Source organism: Terrapene carolina, unplaced genomic scaffold (genome assembly GCF_002925995.2).
Source record: "Terrapene carolina triunguis isolate 2854851 unplaced genomic scaffold, T_m_triunguis-2.0 Scaffold58, whole genome shotgun sequence".
In the NCBI taxonomy this organism is placed as follows: Eukaryota; Metazoa; Chordata; order Testudines; family Emydidae; genus Terrapene; species Terrapene triunguis.
This window is the reverse complement of record NW_020664409.1, coordinates 58,358,829-58,378,483: the sequence shown is the minus strand read 5'-3', so window position 1 is coordinate 58,378,483 and position 19,655 is coordinate 58,358,829. Positions and strand designations below refer to the sequence as shown.

General features: G+C 38.6%; 1 protein-coding gene across 13 annotated transcripts in view; it reads left to right on the top strand.

Moving 5' to 3' along the window:
• EYA1 (EYA transcriptional coactivator and phosphatase 1) overlaps positions 1–19,655 on the top strand; it is a 253,329-nt gene that overhangs the window by 201,735 nt on the left and 31,939 nt on the right. For all 13 annotated transcript variants that reach the window (XM_026662552.2, XM_026662509.2, XM_026662565.2 and 10 more), the window contains 2 exons: positions 19,184–19,242; positions 19,446–19,606. In XM_026662552.2, coding sequence (XP_026518337.1) covers positions 19,184–19,242; positions 19,446–19,606 — 220 coding nt within the window. The remainder of the gene's footprint in view (positions 1–19,183; positions 19,243–19,445; positions 19,607–19,655) is intronic.

Sequence of the window (19,655 nt, the reverse complement as noted above, 5' to 3'; positions counted from 1 at the left end):
CTTCCTAATAGCCCATCAAATCTGATAGCCTGTCATCTGGTGGGTGTCTTCCCAATACACACCTAGTTGTAATTGTTGCATAGTCCATATTCCTAACTTTAGATACAGAAATGATACATGCATACAAATTAGATAATCACATTCAGTAAATCATAACCTTTCCAATGATATCTTCCACAAGCCACCTTGCATAAAGTACATCTCAGTTATGTCATATCCATATGATAAGCATAATTTCATAAAGAATATGGAGTGTAATGTCACACCACCAGTTGCAAAAAAGGTAGAAAAGCCAGGTCCCTCAAAAAGGTTTAGCCTATGTCTACTCCCATTCCAACCTGGACTGTTTGGCCATCTCAGAGGTGCAGGAGAAATCCAAATCTAACAGAAGCACTTCAAAGGACGAGAAGGGTGCATTGCAGCAGCATATTGTCTTCATTCAAGGTGCCTTGTTCTGACTTCAAAGCAAATAATTTAGGGTGTCTCTCAGGGGAAGGTACAGTGATCATTCACCTAACCTGGACTAGCATTAGCCTGGGTCTGTCATGGTAGCACCATGATTCTAACTGTGATTACTACTCCTAAGCATACAGCGCCCATCCGCTGAACCCGCGCCCATACTCCATTCTTTTCCCGTGGGTGGAGGTTGAGGAACTAAAGCCATCACCTCTTTCAATGAGATAAAATGCTAAGACTTAACAGGCTGTCTACCGTGGGGATTGTACGGCCACCTGTACAGTATAACTAGTTTCAACTGTATCGGAAGCACCACAACATCTGTTGTAATTCTGCCCTTCCAGGATATTTGGTATTGAGAGGCAGAGTAGGTAATGTGCCTAGAAACCTGGTGATGGTCACATGAAATATACGTAGATAGATCCTAGCACTAAGATCACAGTACTACCCTGCAGATTGTCTGTATTATCATCAGATATGCATTATGATAGTGCTGCAATACCAGGGTCCTGACAGAAAATCTAAAGATCGTTTTATCATGAATTATGCCAGACAGCTTTTAGCCAAAAATGTCACATCACAAATATGAGCCAGAGGTTTAAGAAGATTGCCTATACAGTAACTCCTCACTTAACATTGTCCCGGTTAACGTTGTTTCGTTCTTACATTGCTGATCAATGAGAGAACATGCTCGTTTAAAGTTGCGCAATTTTCCCTTATAACGTTGTTTCGCAGCCACCTGCTTTGTTCACTGCTTGCAGAAAGAACAGCCCATTGGAGCTAGCTGGTGGGGGCTTGGAACCAGGGTGAACTATCAGCTCCCCTAAGTTCCCTGTGCGGCAGCCGCCCAGCAGGCTATCAATTGCAGGGCAGTTCAGTTGTCCCTCCCCCCACTGCCATGTGCTGCTCCTGCCCTCTGCCTTGGAGCTGCTCCCGGGAGCCTCCTGCTTGCTGTGCAGAGGGGAGGGAGGGAAGACGGGGACTAATGTCAGGGTACCCCCCGACCCCCCACTCCTTTACCACATCTCCACAGAGCTGGGGGGGACACAACAGGGCTCAGGACAGAGGGTGCTTGCTGGCAGCAGCTGCTGTCTCAACTTGCTGATCTATTTAAAAAGGCAATGTACTTAGAGTGGTGTCAGCGTACTTAAAGGGGAAATGCGCATCTCTCTCTCTCACACACACACTGTGTGTCTGTCTCTCTCTGCCATGCTGTCTCCCCTCCCTCCATTCGTGCAGCCTTGTAGAGTGTGAAGCTACATTAACAACGTATTAACCCTTGAGGGCTCAGCCAAGTGCTAGTTCATCATTTAGCAGTAAGGCATTTCCTGGGAAATATCCCACCCTCTTCAACCCTCTGACTTCACCACCTCAACCAAGCTTTACAATTATCATTGCTGTGTACAGTATTAAATTGTTTGTTTAAAACTTATACTGTGTGTGTGTGTGTATGTATGTATGTGTGTGTGTGTGTGTGTATGTGTGTGTATATATATATATATATATATATACACACACACATACATACATACCCATATATATATAGCGAAAAACATTTCCCTGGAACCTAACCCCCCTCCATTTACATTAATTCTTATGCGGAAATTGGATTCGCTTAACATCGTTTCGGTTAAAGTAGCATTTTTCAGGAACATAACTACAACGTTAAGCGAGGAGTTACTGTAGTTGCACAACTGGCTGTAAGAAGCTTACCAGACTTTTCAATTAGCAATTAGTCTGTGGCTGCTTCAGTGTTTTCAATATCTGATCACTAAGGTGCTTCAAATATTGAATTATGTATAAACCAGTAATGCAATATACCTGACTGTGCATTTCAACTCTGTGGAGTAAGGGTTGCAGCATTGTAAGCATGCATGCTTCTAGCGCTTTAAATGGTGTAAGTCACTTACTACACAGGGTTCTGGGACACTGCTGCTTTGTGGTGTAACACAGCTTAGATGGCAGGCTAGATTCAAAAACAGGTGGTGACACGCTTCATACTTCATTGGTGTCTCTCTTAACACCATAATGCCATCTCAAATTCAGATAAAGAGGTTTTTATTTTTTAATGCATCCTAAATGCCTGGTATAGGAAAAAGATGGTGCCAAATGAAGGTTCATATATAGTTATCAGTTGATTCATGCTCAAAGGGGCTTTGAAATTTCAGAAAGCTGGTGTGAACAAAATGTTCTTCTTTTTCTTTATGTGTTGTGAATGCCATTGGAAAAAGATCCTCTCTGTTCCAGATGTAAATGCTATAGTTGTGACTCATTCTGAATAATAATCCATTATTGGATTATAATCTCAAAAATATAAGAAGTTTCACAAATTTGAATAACATTCCTCAGTTCTAGGTTTTGCATTTGAGTGTCTGATTTAGCTGACAGATGTGTAAAATCACATGCAACCAGACAACTCCCTAGTGCAGCTGCAAATGCTGAAGAGCGCAAATTATTCCAGGTAAGATTAACATTAATTTACACTCAAATAGCTCTCTAATCCACCTTTGTCTGATAATGTAATATGGCTACATATTGTTTTCTGCTAATACCCCCCATTTTGGGTCAAGTCGCACCCTTTTTATGAACTCTTCCAGCTCAAACACTGCAGACAAACAGTGGGATGAGAGTATAGTGGTGTCCCTTAAAAATTTACCATTTGTTTCAGATAATACTTTAAATAATTTTACATGAGGCGTTCCGAAGTTAAGTACAAAGGTTTGATACCACAGTGATAGGCACATGGCAGATAGGCGCAAAAAAAATGTCTTTTAATACAGCTGAATGTAAATGTATACATCTAAGAAGCATGGAGGCCATACTTACAGGATGGGGAACTATATCCTGGGAAGCAGTGATTCTGAAAAGGATTTGAGTGTCATTGTGGATAATCAGCTGAACATGAGCTCCCAAAAGAGCTAATATGATCCTGGGATGCATAAACAGGAGAATCTTGAGTAGGTATAGAGAGTTTATTTCACTTGTGCAACAGCTGCTGGAATACCAAGTCCAGTTCTGGTGCCCACAAATCAAGAAGGATGTTGATAAATTGGAGAGGGTTCAAAGAAAAGCCACAAGAATGATTAAAGGATTAGAAAACCTGTTTTATAGTGATAGACTCAAATGGTACATCTACACAGGGATTAAATAAACCTCTGGCTAGCCCAGGTCAGCTGATTTGGGCTCATTGTGCTTGGGGTCTGGGCTGAAAAATTGCTGTGCAAGGGTGAAAGGTCTCAGATCATGCCCAACCATCTACACAGTAATTTTTAGCCCCATGAGCGTGAGCCTGAGTCAGATGACCCAGGCCAGCCATGGCTGTGCTGCAGGTCTTTTATCCCAGTGTAAACATACCCAAAGAGCTCAATCTGTGTAGTTTAACAAAGAGAAGGTTAAGGAATTAATTGATTACAGTTTATAAGTATCTACATGGGGAACAGTGGGGAACAGAGAAAGGTACAACACAATCCAATGGCTGGAAGTTGAAGCTAGACAAACTGAGATGAAATAAGGCATAATTGTTAAGTGAAAGTAATTAACCATTGGAGCTATTTATCAGCGGCTGTGGTGAATTCTAAATCACTGACAATGTTTAAATCGAGATTGGATGTTTTTCTTAAAGATCTGATGTAGGAATTATTTTGGGGGTGTTCTGTGGCCTGTGTTATACAGGAAGTCAGACTAGATGATCATAATGGTCCCTTCTGGCCTTGGAATCTATCAATGAATCTATGAATCGGTTGCTGTCACCCTTTTAACATAGGTATTGTTGTTTTTTTAAAGCCAAATTTCAAACATTCCTAATGCATGTCTGGCATCCTGAGGGCCACATTGTAGTTTGGACTGAAGTACCTAATTGTGACAAATCTACAGCAATCCATTAATTTGGAAATAAATACACTGGTTTAAAAAACGAACAAAAAAACTCGTGCTGTTTCCTTTGCAGGAAGTATGTCAAAATTTTACCTCCAAGGGGACAAAATTAAGATGTGCCTTCCACACATTTTCTTTGAAAAGTGCAAGAGGAGTGCTCTAACTCAGACTTCCCAAAATGTGTTTAAGTTCCAGGGTCTCAAGAGGTTTCTACTGTTTCAGTGTGGTCACATTAAAGCCTCTACCTGAATTTCATCCAGTTCAATGGTCTGACAGAACATTAAAAGAAAGGAAAAAACTGATTCCCTTGACCTTTTAGAGTCTCACTTTATATTTTATGTTTTAAAGTATAATTTTGCTCCAGATAATTGTCTGTTTTAATTTTAAAAGTTTCTCTATTTCCTTCCTTAAATGAAATAAAAGAGGCTAACAAATCTACTGGGTTATTTTGAAGTGAGCTGAAATTATCTCAATGTGCTGTTTGAAACATTAGTGTCTAAGCTGTATTTTTAACGGGTGAGAGAAGCAGTAAGAAGAGAAACTCTTGATGAAGTGTTTGTTTATGTATTTAAGCTTCTTGGATAGTTACAACAGTACAGATTTGAGACAGATTTTTCCTCAATACAGTGCTAAACAGTACATTGACAACTATGCACATATAAAAGAATTCAACTATTAAACACACAGTGACATAAAAATACTGACCCCCTGACATCAACACTAAACTCAGCTGAAACATTATTGCCACAAGAGAGGAGAGATCAGGTAAATCTAAACACAAGCTCCTTACAGAACTCTAGAAAAGACCATTTCAGCCAGTCTAGGGTCTCTTCTTTTTCCCCCATTCATCTGTGTAACTCCCATTGCTAATAAGAACAAATGCATAAGGACAGACTAGCCCCTTAGCCTCTATGCAGCACGGAGCATACATATATTGGTCCGATACTATTGTATATTTAAAGAATATTTGATTACAGCATTTCCAAATATTTTAAATTGTGGTAAGTACTGAGAGAAGATTCCACTGGAATGAAAACACAGCTCTCATTGGCCCTTTCTCCATTTTGTGTGTGTGTGTGTGTATGTATGTATAAGTGTTGGTCCCAGTGCAGCTGTGTTTACACATGCAGAACTTCCATTGATTGTAACAGGGGTTACACTCATTTAACAGCATGATTAGAGGAGATTTAAGCTGTAACCACCTACAACAGAAGCCAACAAGCTGCACAAAAAGGACAAGATAGTAAAGGCGTTCACCTGGTTTTGTTTTATAAAAATGAGTTTTCTAATTCCATTGTATTCTACAAGAATAATAATACTTTTTAAAAAAATCCCTATATCATCTGGCTCCTGCATTGTCAAGGTATATTGAGTAATGAGGTTATTGACTTTGTCTGAGTCTAAATCTACACTGTTTTGGTATCAAAGTGACCATTTGGTAACAAAAAGATCCTAAGACCCTACTATCATAAAGCAAAACAGGAGAGGAACATATGGTTTTGAAACTATAAAACTGTATATTTTGTAGCACTTAACCCCCATTTGAAATAAAATGGGCTTGTAGCACAAGCAAATATACAAAAATATTGAGAGTATAAGTTATGATACTAAGGGATTTCTTTTAGATTGTTATCAAAACTAGCATTTGGCAACAATACCAGTGTTTTATTTTAGATATTGGGAAAGCATCTGAAAGTTAACATTCAACATTTTTTTCTTAGGCTGTTTGGTCTAATTCATTTTGATCTTTTAAAAATAATTGTAATAATTTGAAAATATTATTTTAAAAATTATTTTAAACACTTTTACCAGCCACAGAAATGTTAATTAATTTACTCAAAGACAGTTAATAAAAAACTTGCAAAGAAGACTGTTAATATTTACTAAAGTAAATCCTCAAATAGAATAAAGGGTTAAAATAAGTGATTGAAGGAAAAGATAAAAGGTTTCCTGGGTTGACTATTATTCCAGTGGTCTGGCTTCAACTTTGCAATAAAGGGAATGATTTTTATGGGAATGTGGTTATTCACAGCAAGACTACAGTTGGTGTCAGTGTGAAAAATTCTTCTTTAGTAGAGTGTCTCAGCAGGAATAACAGATCTAAAAGAAAGGCAAAAGAAGTTTCAGAGAACACTGACTGGTGCAAGTGACAAATTATGTTTACAAATTGATGGGCAAACTCATGGGAGAGGAAGAAATGGGGACAGCAGTAAATCAGAGATGTGTTCCTAGGAGTATGTGGTTTGTTTAAGCTTTCACAAATTACTTATATTCTGAGTTATGATCGCTTTGTTGTTGTTGTTGTTGTTCTTCTTCTTCTTGTTTTGGTTTTTGGTTTTGTTGTTGTTGTTGTAAAGTGAGTAAGGCTTTTAGACTGTCGAACTAGATTTTGATCTCAGTTGTGTTGGTCCAAAATATGGAGTAACTCCATTGAAGTCAATAAAGTTACTCCAGATTTACACCAGTGCACCTGAGATCAAAATCTGGCCCACTAAATCAAATACTGCTCTGATTTACATCTTTACAAACCAGGGATAGTCCATGAGGTTGCAGAAGTCTGAAATAGGTCAGAATTTGACCCTTTTTAATGTTTTTTTTTAAAGTTATATCTCATTGCATGTTCTCTAAATTGCTTAATACATTTGTAATTTTTTAATGAAAAGGACACTGTTAAGTAGTTGAAGCCTGATTCTTAGCTCACTCTACAGTACACTAAAATTGTTTTAATTTGGTGAATGTTATCTAACATGATAATATATTGCACTTATGTGGCTCACGTATCTGAAAATTTCAAAGTGCTGTATAAACAATTAGGCCACCCAACACCTCTGTAAGATTGGTGTTATCTCCCATTTTCAGTAGGAGAAATGGAGGCACTTAGAAGTTAAGTGATTTGTCCGAGATTGCACAGCAGTCTGTGGCAGAGCCAAATGGAGAATTTAAGTCTTATGGTTTCCAGTCACTCATTTGACTCTAAAGAAAGCAAAAAAAACCCAACCCCCAAAACCAATAATACTTTCTCTTTGTGAGGCAGACACAACGTGTTGGATTCTCTTTTTTTCTCATGTCTCTGTAAAAAACATTGAACTTGCAGATTTCTCCCAGAGCTTTAAAAATGCCCACGTAGCATGAGGGGGTAAACGTGTGCTTCTTATTTCCTTTGCTATGATGAGATCACTAAAGTGGCTACATCAACAGAGAAGTAAATCAACAGTTGTGTCAATTTCAAGAAAAAATTATAATCGCAGGGAAAAAAATGTTTGTCAAATAGGAAAGGACAATCTTTGTAGTCAGTGGACATTGACTACTCTTAAAGCAAAAATCAAGATTTCAGTATTTTTCTCATAGGCCAATGAGCCTGATATTCTCCGAAGCCAGAAGCCAATATAAACATTCTTACATATATTCTAAATATCGTACTTCAAAATGTTTGGAAATTGCCCCATTATTGCTCCAGATACTAAACAAATTTTTGTTTGAAAATGACTTTCAAAACAGGAACTGTAGATAGAGGTAGATAAAACTGTTGATCTCTGATAACCATCTCAGGATGCAATCATTTGCATAGGTAATCTGCTTGATGAAGCCTGGTAATATCAAAAACTGAAGAAGTAAACAATCTGGCTTGTCATCTGCTTTTGGATTTTTGCTAGATTATCTCCATTTAGCCATGGGCATGGGGCCATCAGCCATGGACATGTTGCTGGGTCTGTCAGCAGTGTTTTGCACTGTTGATCGTGAGATGTGGCTGACTTCCAGAGAAAACTGGCAGGAGTGGGTGAACAGAATGATCTACTTTGAAATGTACGCCTGTCTTTGTAAAAGTCACAGGTCTTTTGGCCACAAGGCTGAATCCTGTCTCCTATCTAAGTCAATTTGTATGTAAAACTACTGGAGGAGATTCAGGATTTTTAACATGGATTTCAGACCCATCAGAAAGCAGATGGATGAAAGACAACTGGCTAAACTTAGTCCCTGAAAAAGACACAGGTAACGCTGATAGGAAAAGGAGGATGCTCTATGGCCAGACTATAACTTCACTCTAAATGGTGTGAAGGCATTTCCCCACCCAGTCCCCAGTCGTCATATATGGAGTCTGTGTCATTCTGGACTCTGCATTGCCCCAGAATTCCCAAACAGCATCAGTCATCAAAAATGTGTTTTATCATTTTTCAGCTAAGTTTCAAATAATAGCTTACAGAGGCTGCACCTCTTCCTGTCAAACAAGGACCCAGCCACAGTGAGTCAAGTGTTTAGCACGTCCAGGCTTGATCGTTGCCAGATTCCCTTTATGGAAATAATGGTGAATACCATGACGAAGCTTCAGATAGTCCTACATGTCATGGGCCACCTTCTGAATAACAAAGCCTTCTGAGAACACATCATCTCACTGTTCCATATGCTGCAATAGACCATCAGATCCTATTTAAAAACCTAATCCTCATCTTCCAGACACTCAACAATTCTGGTCATCAATGATACAGCTGAGATTAACTCCCGTAGGAGTAGGAGACTGTGCCTTCTCAGCACCTGGCCCATTGTTGTGGAACTCCCTTTTGCTAAGTATCACAGTGATGATGGATCTCAGCATATGGAAAATGAGATTCAAAACCCATCTGTCTACAGTTGGTTTCCCTCAATAACAGTCCAAGAACAGCTCAATTTCTCATCCCTGAAGAAGAGGGAAGAAGGGCGGAAAGGGAAGTAGATAGGACGAGAAGTGGGGGAGCGAATCTCCCCTCATTGCATATACAAGGGAGTATATGCAATACTGGATATGGATAATAGAGTTTTCAAACTGCCTGTCTGCAAATGTAACCATTTGTTAGTGCCCAGATACCCTAGTGATGGGTGCATTAAAAATACCTTGACAGATAGGTGTAACATTAATATTTTGTACTTGTTTAGTACCTTCCATTTGAGGATCTCACGCACTTCGTGAACATTGAATTAAGCTGCACAACCCCTTTGTGATGTAGATAAATAAGCAATAAAACTAAAGTGTGCATTCATCAGGCAGTATCTTAGCTGAAAGCCTTAACACATCCGAAGTTGGTTGGTGAATGCTCACCCTGGAACATGTTGTTGCACTTGTATCTTCTTGATGAAAAGATAGGAGAGGATAAGAAGTCCACTAATTTGCTAAAGCAAAGAGTTCCATTGTGGTTAAGCAAAATATTAGCCAGAAATAGACTAGATCAGTGTTTCTCAACCTTTTTGATACCAGGGATCAGCTTGCTGCCTTCCTAAACTCTGTCAAGGAGATCTCAGGGACTGCTGCCGGTCCACGGACTGGTCATTAAGAAACACTGGATTGGAGGAATCCGTGATTGGCTTCTGTTTGTTTCCTATTCTGTGTCCCTCCATATTAGGTAGAGGAAGCAAAGGTTAAGTCTCCTCCTACCTTTCCCTAGCAAATCAGCTGGAGGGAGTAGATTTTACACACCCACACACACCTCTCAGCTGGAGAAAGCAGGAGCCATTGGAGTAGTAGTTTAAAATGCTATGTATTAACCACCCTTTTGCCTCTTGCTTTTTCCAGATCATTGAGTGGGACTGTGGCAGTAATGGGCATAAAAGGAGTAGCCACCAGCCCGGCTCAGCTAACAGACATTAGCAAACCTTCCAAAAAGTAACTACCATTCCTGCTCCACTCAGCTCAGAAGCAGCAGCATCTCCTTTGATACCCAGCTACTGCTGCTGAGCAGGGTAATTGGGGTCAACATCTGCCCTGTGTCATCTGGAGAGAAAGAAAGGGGAGGAGGAGGAGAAAGGAGGGGATTTTATGGAGAAGTTTGTGCTGCTCGACATGTGGCAGATTTAGATATGCATAGTGATAGGTTGGTGAAAAGGTTTTTTAATCCCAATGTTTGTGCACATTAGGAGATAATTACATGGGAAGAAAGACTCATTAGCCAATTGGATTACAGTTTTCATCCAAGACATTTTATAAGTAGAAGTATATCTGTCCCAGCAATAAGGAAAGTGAGGCATAGAGAGAGGTTAAGTGATTTGCCGGAGGGGGCACACAACTGAAACAGAATCAGTGTCTTCTGACTCGCAGTCCTGTGCTTTAACCACTAGAATCCTTTCCTCTCCCAAGAAAGGTATTTAATTTTCAAGCTTCTATAGAAGAAGATACAGCAACTTCATCGTATTGCAAAGAATAGTAAGTGTGAAGTATCCAAACAACTCTCAGAAGAAAATGTCACTAAAAATTGTATGTGCTTAAAAATGTACCTTCATTTTAGTTGGCTCTTATAGATTTGCAATGAAGTAAATCTTGAAATATTAGCCATGTTCATTGATTTTCTTCCTTTCTTTTAAAGACAGTCATTTTTTTATTTCCCCCTGACTTTCATTAGTCACAGATTTGATTTGATTTTTTAACAAAAGTATATATCCACAGATAGCATGAATCATGTCATAAAGAAGGTATTTACAATGTGAAGTGCTGAGATTTTAAAGTAGGGTGAATCTGACACTTTAAACTTAATACTGTGCTTTCCAGGAAGGAAGAATCCTTTAAATAGATCCACCTGAGTGTTTTTTTGTCAATCATATGGCAGATCTGTCAACAGAACTACACTTTTCCTAAAAGTATATTCTGCGTGAAATAACGAGTCAGTTTGGCAGACTTCTAACAAGAATTTGGATTGCTATACTGCAATTCTAAAATATTTCCCACCTTCCCCATACCTTGGCGAAATGCAGAAAGAAAACAACTACATCAAATACTACATTTCAAAACAATAATTCAATCATCTGACCACTTTCTAGGTCCCAGTTTTGCAATATGATGAACACATCTGATATGGTGTGGTGTACTCTCAGAATAAGAACCCTAATTATAAAACTATAGTAATCTTTGAGGGAAGCTGGGGGCCTTTGGATTTTGGAACTGTACTTGTGGTTATTGTAGTTTGCTCCAGTACACTTACTGTGGTATACCAGGATGCTTTATATTTTCAGCCTTCCCTTTCAATATCAGAAATATTTCAGTACGTTGGGTATATTTTAAAACTGGTAAAAATAAATATATAAAACTAGAATTTCAATTCTGAAAATATCTACATCTACTCCAATTTAGCGGTAAAGAAAAACTAGCAAAACAGGTAGACGGGATGAAATTGTCAGCAGTTTAACTTCTCACACAGAACCCAGTGCCAGATCCTGCTGTACACCTATTCGTACAGGTAGCCCCATTAGGTCAGATTCTGATATCAGTGGTGTTCTTCTGGATATAGATGAGTGTAACTGAATTGAAAATCTAGACTATTGATTTTTAGTGGGACTACTCCCAGGGGTAAAGATTGCAGATGAGGTTCCTATTCATGTTGGGCCACATTGTGAGTACTGTATTTAATATGAATGGAACTGGTCATGTAATCAAAGAGACTAGGATTTGGTCATTTATATTATAATCTCCAGGGGCTATCAAGGGTAATCAGTTATTTTTGTCAAGGTCCAGATTTCTTGGTCAAGGTCCAGACTCCAGAGAAAATACAAAATAATAACTAAATCAAAATATTTTTCATCCATTCAAAAGCATCTGGCAGTCCAGATTTGGCACCCAGTCCGCCTATTGACTACACCTGGGCTAGATCCTCAACTTGTGTAGGCTGTCATAGCTCAGTTGAAGTCAATGGATCTGTGGCCATTTACACCAGTTGAGGATCTAAAATATTAGTGATTAATTAAAATTCACTAAAATACGATTTTAGTGTGTGTGTCACTTCAATTAGTGCACAAAATTGTGTTCTCATTTACACGCTGACGAGTGAGAACAAAACGTGATCCAGTGTGTCTCCTGACAGGGGCTGGGGGGTGGGGGGGGGGAGAGGCGTAGACTTGCAAAGTAGTAAAATGTTCCTTACTTACTGTTTGTGAAAAATCAGCTCACTAAATAATTTCAGTTTCCAGCCCTTGGTGTTTGGAATACAGTTTTCAATCGCTTTGTGTCTGTTTAGTCACTGATTTATTCCTTTGTCTAGACCTGTTACTTAACAGGCATTTAAGAATGCATTTTTATATGAATATAAACTGCATAGTTTCTTTCTATCAGTTAAGTAAAATAGGAGTATTTTAAAACTCTTCAAGGTCTGTTTTAATTCCTTGACTGTTCATCCACAAATTGTCAAATGGAATGAAGTGGATTTCAAGAGCTCTTTTTGTTTTTCATATCCTGTGCCTGACCTACAGGTAATCCGCACCTTTTTTCTTCAGCACAGAATAATTGTGGTGGGAAAGTAGAGAAAATGGTAGGGTCACAAAGTGCTGACTAGACAGGGATGACAGGTTCTGCCAATTGAGTGCCAGTATTGTGAACCTGCGAACCATAGTTGCTGCTTTTTCACATGGATTTATGTTGTATGTTAACAGGAATTCCACGATGATGGGTTAGGCAGTTCAGAGCAGCACTTTAGCTTTTATTACCTCTGATTGAAAGGTAATGCAGGTTTTTGTTGTATATTTAGCAAGTACAGAAGAATAGCATTGTACACAAGCTAAATATTTATTGCATTGGCAAATGTTTGCCATTCTGTGTATAAATATAGATGTACTGAACTGTTTCTGTAAATGAGATGTTTCATGATCTTTATAACCAAATGAGAGATCAAATTTTTTATATAAAATGTAAATACCAGAATTAACAAATGGCAAGATTTCTGCTATTATTTTTCTAAGTTTTAATCATAAAGAGCCATAAGAACTCTATTTATTTTGAAGAGGTAATATCAGAACTAAAATTAAAATTGTGTAGGAATCAATAGGTTTGTAAACACATACCACACACATGAACCAGCTCTAGTACACACAGCTATCACTCAAGCAGATGTCATCTTGTAAAGCACCCTGCACAATTCAAGTTTCCTAAAGGAGAACAGAGTTTACAGGGTGATGTACGTCTGGTGTGGCAGATATCCATGTAGAAATTGCATACTTGTGATATCTGGAACAGACACACTAAAAGATGGAGCAGACTGAAAAAAACAAACAAACAAAAAACCTAAGCACAATATTCTAAACTTCAAGGAATTTTTTTTAGTTGAGGATTTTTATGTAGATCACATTTTTAAAGGATTGTGACTTTTAACTTCCTATGCCAGATCTGTTCTCACATGTACATGACCAAATTTCTCTACTGTTCAGTAGGGAAAACGAAGCAGTGGATATAATTGCGTAATGACAGATATGAGGTGAACAGAGAATCCCCAGGATCATTTCCTGTGAGTTGGCTAGCTTCCAGCTAGTCTCAATGGACACACTGATGTAAAGGCTAAATGAAAATAGCTTGTTCTGAAGGGATTTCCCCCCACCCCATTCTCATTTTACTTTGTAAAGCAAGGTATTGAAACAATTAGTTGACAGCATGGTGTTAGTTTTCTCACGGTAAATTAGGAAGATTAAGCAAACGTGGAAGTGCATTTTAGCTATAATCAGCAGATTTGGGGCTGTAATACTTCTGCATCCTCTTGAGGATATGTTCATAACATTATTCATATTCTCCCTTTTCATAACGTGCAAACTTGTCCAAAGCCATCTTATATTCGCTTTTTATTCAAAGATTACAGTATTACTGTGGCTTTTTTTTTTTTTTTTTTTTTTTTTTTTTTTTTTTAGTTTTGAAGCACAGAAATATAGAGGATCCACATGCTAGTTATTACATCACTGCACTTGGCATGTACTACTGGCACAGATAAGATGAACCATTGCAATGGCCTTAATTTCTTTTTTATTAATTTTCCTAAAGTAAATTGAATAGTGAGGCATACTTTTATAGAATTATGGCACAAGCGTGCCATAGGGATGGTGAGATGAGCAGAACAATGTAAATATTTGCAGAACATTTCTGTCATAACTTAAAATTTTGCATATGAAGCTATGTTCAGATTCTACTTTAAGGGGCTAGATCCAGAAGGAAATACCTATGCAGGCTGGGCAGGCTTTTAAGTGTTGTGAATGATGGTTCTGGGGAATTCACAGGAACATTTGGCCACTGTATAAGAGCAAAAAAGGGTGAAAGGAAAAAAAAGGTTGCAATAGGGAGTTAGCAAACTCTTTGGGAATGGAGAAGAGAGAAGACTTGAGCTCTTTGTGCACTGGAAGACTATGCCTGACTCTTCTATTCATCCCTTCTTTCTGGCTTTGCTGTATTTCATCTCACCTTCCTCATCTCATCCAAGGCCCATTTAAATCAATTATCAGGTCCAAAATGCAGCTGCTAAAATGATATTTCCCACTGCTCTTTTCAGATGGCTTCACTAGCCTCCCCTCCCCTTCCACAGCAAGTTCAAGCTTCTTGTTCTCACCGTTATGGCTCTGCAAAGCCCTACCTGCCCGCTATCTGTACTCCAAAGAGCTAGGACAATCCTCCCCCTTCCCATCGCTGACCCCTTTCTCCCAGGTCTCCCTCCTAGAAGCCTCTTTTGTATCCTTCGGCTTTTAGCTTCATGCTTTCCTGCAGGCTCCTCGGTGTGCTGAGAATTCCCTCCCTCTCTGCCTTGAAATCCTCTTTAAAGCTCACTTCCTCCATGAAGCCTTTCAGCAGCCTTTCCCCAAGATTTATAAAAACCAAGAACAAAACGTGCCCTGCTTCCAGACTTCTAGCTATGCAACATGGTTCTGAATTGAATTGGCCTTTTAGGGTTGGCGGCTGACTTGCTCTGTGTGTATAGAGCTGAGCACACTGACAGTGCCCAATAAATGATAAGGTAGCAGCCTCCGTGACTACATAGCCAGTGTTTTCTCCTCAATAGTAGGTACAAGGGTGCACCAAGGGTAACATGTTCAAATGTGTGTAAGTGACTTAGGAGCCTCTGTCCCATTTTCAAGTGTCTGAGTCGCTTGGGAACCTAAATTTCATTCAAAATCAATGAGATTTAAGCTGTTCAGTGCGTAAGTCACTGAAAAATGGGACTGAGACTCCTAAGTCACTTAGGTGCTGTTTAAAATTTTGGCCCCAGACAATACTGACTGCATTTTCCCTCTCAGTGATCATTCTCGCCATGCAGAATAACATCTCAGGTTGTATGATCAGAATCCCCAAACTGGATACAAACATGTCACCACTTGCAGTCCCTGATGGGGATTTCCAACTGGATGTGCTGAAATTACAAGGTCAACACACTTCGAAGTAAAGCACAGCCTTTTTTCAGCATAATTCACCAGGTACTTTTACTGCTTAGCGTGCTGACCCATCCTGCCCATCTACAATAGAATCTAGCACCTTTAATGCAGAGATGGTATCTATGCTGATTCTAATATAACAAAATACATGTTTGAATGAATCATATACATTTATTTCGAGTTCAGCATGAATACTGTGTTTCTGAAGGGACTTATAAATTTTTCACAAAGTTGTAAACCTACATATGCTAAAGGCACGAGAGGGAGAATAAAAACAATGCCTGGATATAATTGATCATACACTGTATTTGCAGTATAAAAACTTTAAACTTTATATGTGTGTGATTCAGTGGCCTTATACATCTATAAGAGAGGTAAAGGAAAGATGTTATTCATAGCTTTCTTAAAACATTAAAAAAGTGTGTTTATAAAATGTTGTTTCCATCTTCTGAGGTAGCGCCCAATCAGTGAGGCTTTTTTAGAAGTGCTTTAGGATTTTCTGAAAGTCTTTGTGTTTTCATTGAAAGAGACCTTTGCAAAAAATGTACTGACAAAGCATGAAAATTGTCTCACTCTCAGTCACTCCATCAAACTTCATTCAATCAAATCTCTATGATATCTGTTTAGTAACCCATGGTTTTAAAATGTTAAGACCTGACATTTGTTGAGACTTAATTATAGCTAACAAAGATACCAAACAAAGCTTCAAATAGCTGCCTCTGCTCGGGGACAAGCAGCCCCAAAGCAAGCAGGTGAAAACAAACACAGGATATTCCAGAAGAATAGGCAGACTAGATTAATTAACAGTCAAGAGATAATTGGCTTCTGCAAAAAGATTTCCGGCTAAATGAGTTAAAGAAGAGCATTTTTCCTTCTGGTGTCCAGGGCTTGAAAAATTTACCTAACACCCACTAGCCCAAACTGTTAGTCAGCTAAACAGAATGAAAAATAGCTGTCCCATCCCTGTCTCAAACCATACTTAGCCCCAAAGCCAGAGTCCAGCATTTAAAAAGAACAAAACTGTTGCATACTGTTTGTGACCTCTGTTACTTATAACATATTGTCAGTCAATTTTCTATTTAATCCTTTCTAAATTATAATTTGCCTCCCTTGCTTTTATTTTACCTTCTTTCCCATCCTGACTTCAATTTTTCTTTTATTTCCTATAACAGATCATAGAATATCTTTCTCTTTGTTGTTTTCCAGGTGTTTCCTTTTTTTTTTCCTCATTCCCTACATTGTGTTCTCTGCCTCTTCCAATATATTTTCTGTCTCTCTTTTTTCCCCCCACTTATCTCTGCAAAATCAGTCAATCTCTCTCTTTCAATCTCGTATTTTAATTTATCCTATCCGTTGTTGAGCTCAGGAGGGGAGGAGAAGGTTACAGGGTCAAAGTCCTTTTTATCGACCCATCCAGGTGAGCAGGCAACTACCTCAATCCCAGCTGCTGGGAAAGGAGAAGGTGCTTGTGATGCCTACTAGGATGCTGTCCTTAGATCCTGTCTTTTGTATCCACCTCTGACAAGTGGGGGTCCTGTCTACTTTGTAGTTCCCTAGGCCCTAGACCTTCTCTGGCTGTTGGAAGGAACAAGGAGCATTCTTTCTCTCACTATTCCCATCTACTGTCCAAAAGTTTCTGGTGCATGGGTGAGTTGGGAGGTTTCCACTACTCTACCCCTCCCTCAGCCTCTCCTGTGTGATGGGATGGGTCTCTGCTGCTTCCCTTAGCTTGGTGGCCATTGCAAGTGGTGTGTCTCCTTCCCATAGTCTCAGTTTGAACCTTCCTCTCCAGTGACTAGCTCCAGCTGCAATTCATTGCTCTCCCAGGCTCTGATAGAATGAAATTGACTTGATTCTTGTTCATTTCACTACTGCAAACAGGTTTCTGAATAGCAGCATAGAAAACTGAAGATCCAGGTGTCACTCTGCAGCAGCTTGGAAAAATCTCTCTGAGCAGCAGAGGCACTGAAGCATATTGTGTGTAGACTCAGAAAGATGACACTGCATTAATTTACATCTGCAGTTCACATTTGAATGATTATTGTCACACCTATACAGACTAGAAACTAGTTTTGGTTTGAAATGAAAACTTAGATTCTACAGGAGTTGATGTCACATGACCACGAAATTTTCTACTTGTATCAGCCAAGTTGATTTTCAAGCCTTTCTAGCAAATGTGTAGTTTAATTTTTGACTTTGATTGTGCGTCAAATCCATTGTATCTGCCAAAGCAGGCAATGCCTTGGATGATGGTTAAATCTGAGCAAATATAGTTCTGCCTCTCACATCATGGTTCATTTTTATTTCTCTTTTAGCCAAACTACTATTAATTCAAATACAAAGGTGCAACAAAATTCTTGTCACTGTATGAACTGCACACTTTACAAATATATAGAATAGTTATAGAGCAAATATCATTAATTTTCTAAATAGCTTTAGAAATTTTCTAAACTGTGTCCTCAGATAGCAACCTATGGGTTTTTTTAAATCTTAAATTCACAACCATCATGTGAGGCCAGATAGACTTTCTTTTCCTTTTTTCTTATCTGAGGTTGTTGACCTCAGGAGAGGAGGAGAAGGTTACAGGGTCAAAGTCTTTTCCTCCTTGGAGCTTGCTGCTTGCTGGGAGAAGACTGGCTGGAAAATAGATGTTTTAGAACAGGGGTTGAGGGTCATGATTTTAATTCTGTTAGGGAACAGCTGGTTTGAGTTTCTTTCCACTTCTATCTTCCCTCCATCCCTCACAAATCCATGGAGAGAGAAAAATTTGTTCAGAGGGAAGCACTAACACAAAAATATACAATTCCAGTGTTTTAGCACATCAAATGTATCATCTTTGTTATGGGGCTTCACGTTAGGCAGGAAAAGAGGGCATTATTGAAATAATAGGGACATACTGTTTTATACGCTGGATTCAGTTTGAATTACAATGCTAGAGGTTTGCTTATTTACCTGCCAAATGTCAAATTGTTAATAGTAATTCATGTTCCACTGCCCTTTAATGGCAAACAACATGTACTATTACATTGTAATTTACTGAGATAAAGCTAATTATAAATGTATTGTATTAAAGTTTATATACAAGGGACTGAAGAAAGGTCATTTGACTTGGCTATTTCTATTTAGATTTTTTTCATCTTTGCATGCTGCTTTCATACACTAAGACCAAAGAGAAAGAGAGAAGCTCACAACTCTCAAATGAATGGCAAACTAGGAACAGATTTTTTTGTCTGCACTCCTCTGAAACATTGGCCTCAGGCTATGTTGGTGTGTGGCTCAACAGCAATCAGAGGTCATAATTTCATTGGCGGTTAGCATCAGGTTTAATTTTTCTAATATGTTACATTTACCAAAATGTCTGGTTTCAGTTATACTTATGCACTGACTGAATCAGCTTTGAGCAGCATGATGTTTTAAGGTACCTGAAAGGGTACAAGAACATTTATGGAACACATACGCTAATTGTTTTTAACCGCTTTCCTTTCTAAATACAAAAATGTGTTTTCAGAAAGCCATATAATAGTAGTAGTTAATGACAGTGCACATTTCTTCTATGAATGGAGCATAAAAAGTGGGTAAAATTATTGATTTAACAAGACTGCCATCTACTGATTTACACAATCAAAAAAAAGCCCCCGATGAGAAGATCTTTAAGCCTTTTTTGTTTTTGTTTTTTAATTTAGCCTAATAATAATAATTAATAAGGAAAAATCTGTCATCTTAGGAATGTGACCAGGTTCATATAGATGATGTGTCTTCAGATGACAACGGCCAAGACTTAAGGTAAGTCAGAACCAACCAAGATAATACATTGGTTTTGCAAGTTATTTTCTTGGAAAAATTGTAAAATACCATGAAACATATATTGGGCCAAGTTCTGCCTTCAGTTATACCTTTGAAACTCCATCAGTGTCACTAGTATACCTGACAGTTAATTTTTGCTCATCATATTTTGTTAATTTGGGAGTTTTCTTCACTCTAAATAGCACCTATAACTTCGGAACAGACGGCTTTCCTGCAGCAGCCACCAGCGCTAATTTATGCTTAGCAACGGGTGTGCGTGGAGGAGTGGACTGGATGAGAAAATTGGCCTTCCGTTACAGACGCGTAAAAGAAATCTACAACACCTACAAAAATAACGTTGGAGGCAAGTGTCCATCAAAAATATTACTCATCTGTTTCTTGAGAGACAAATG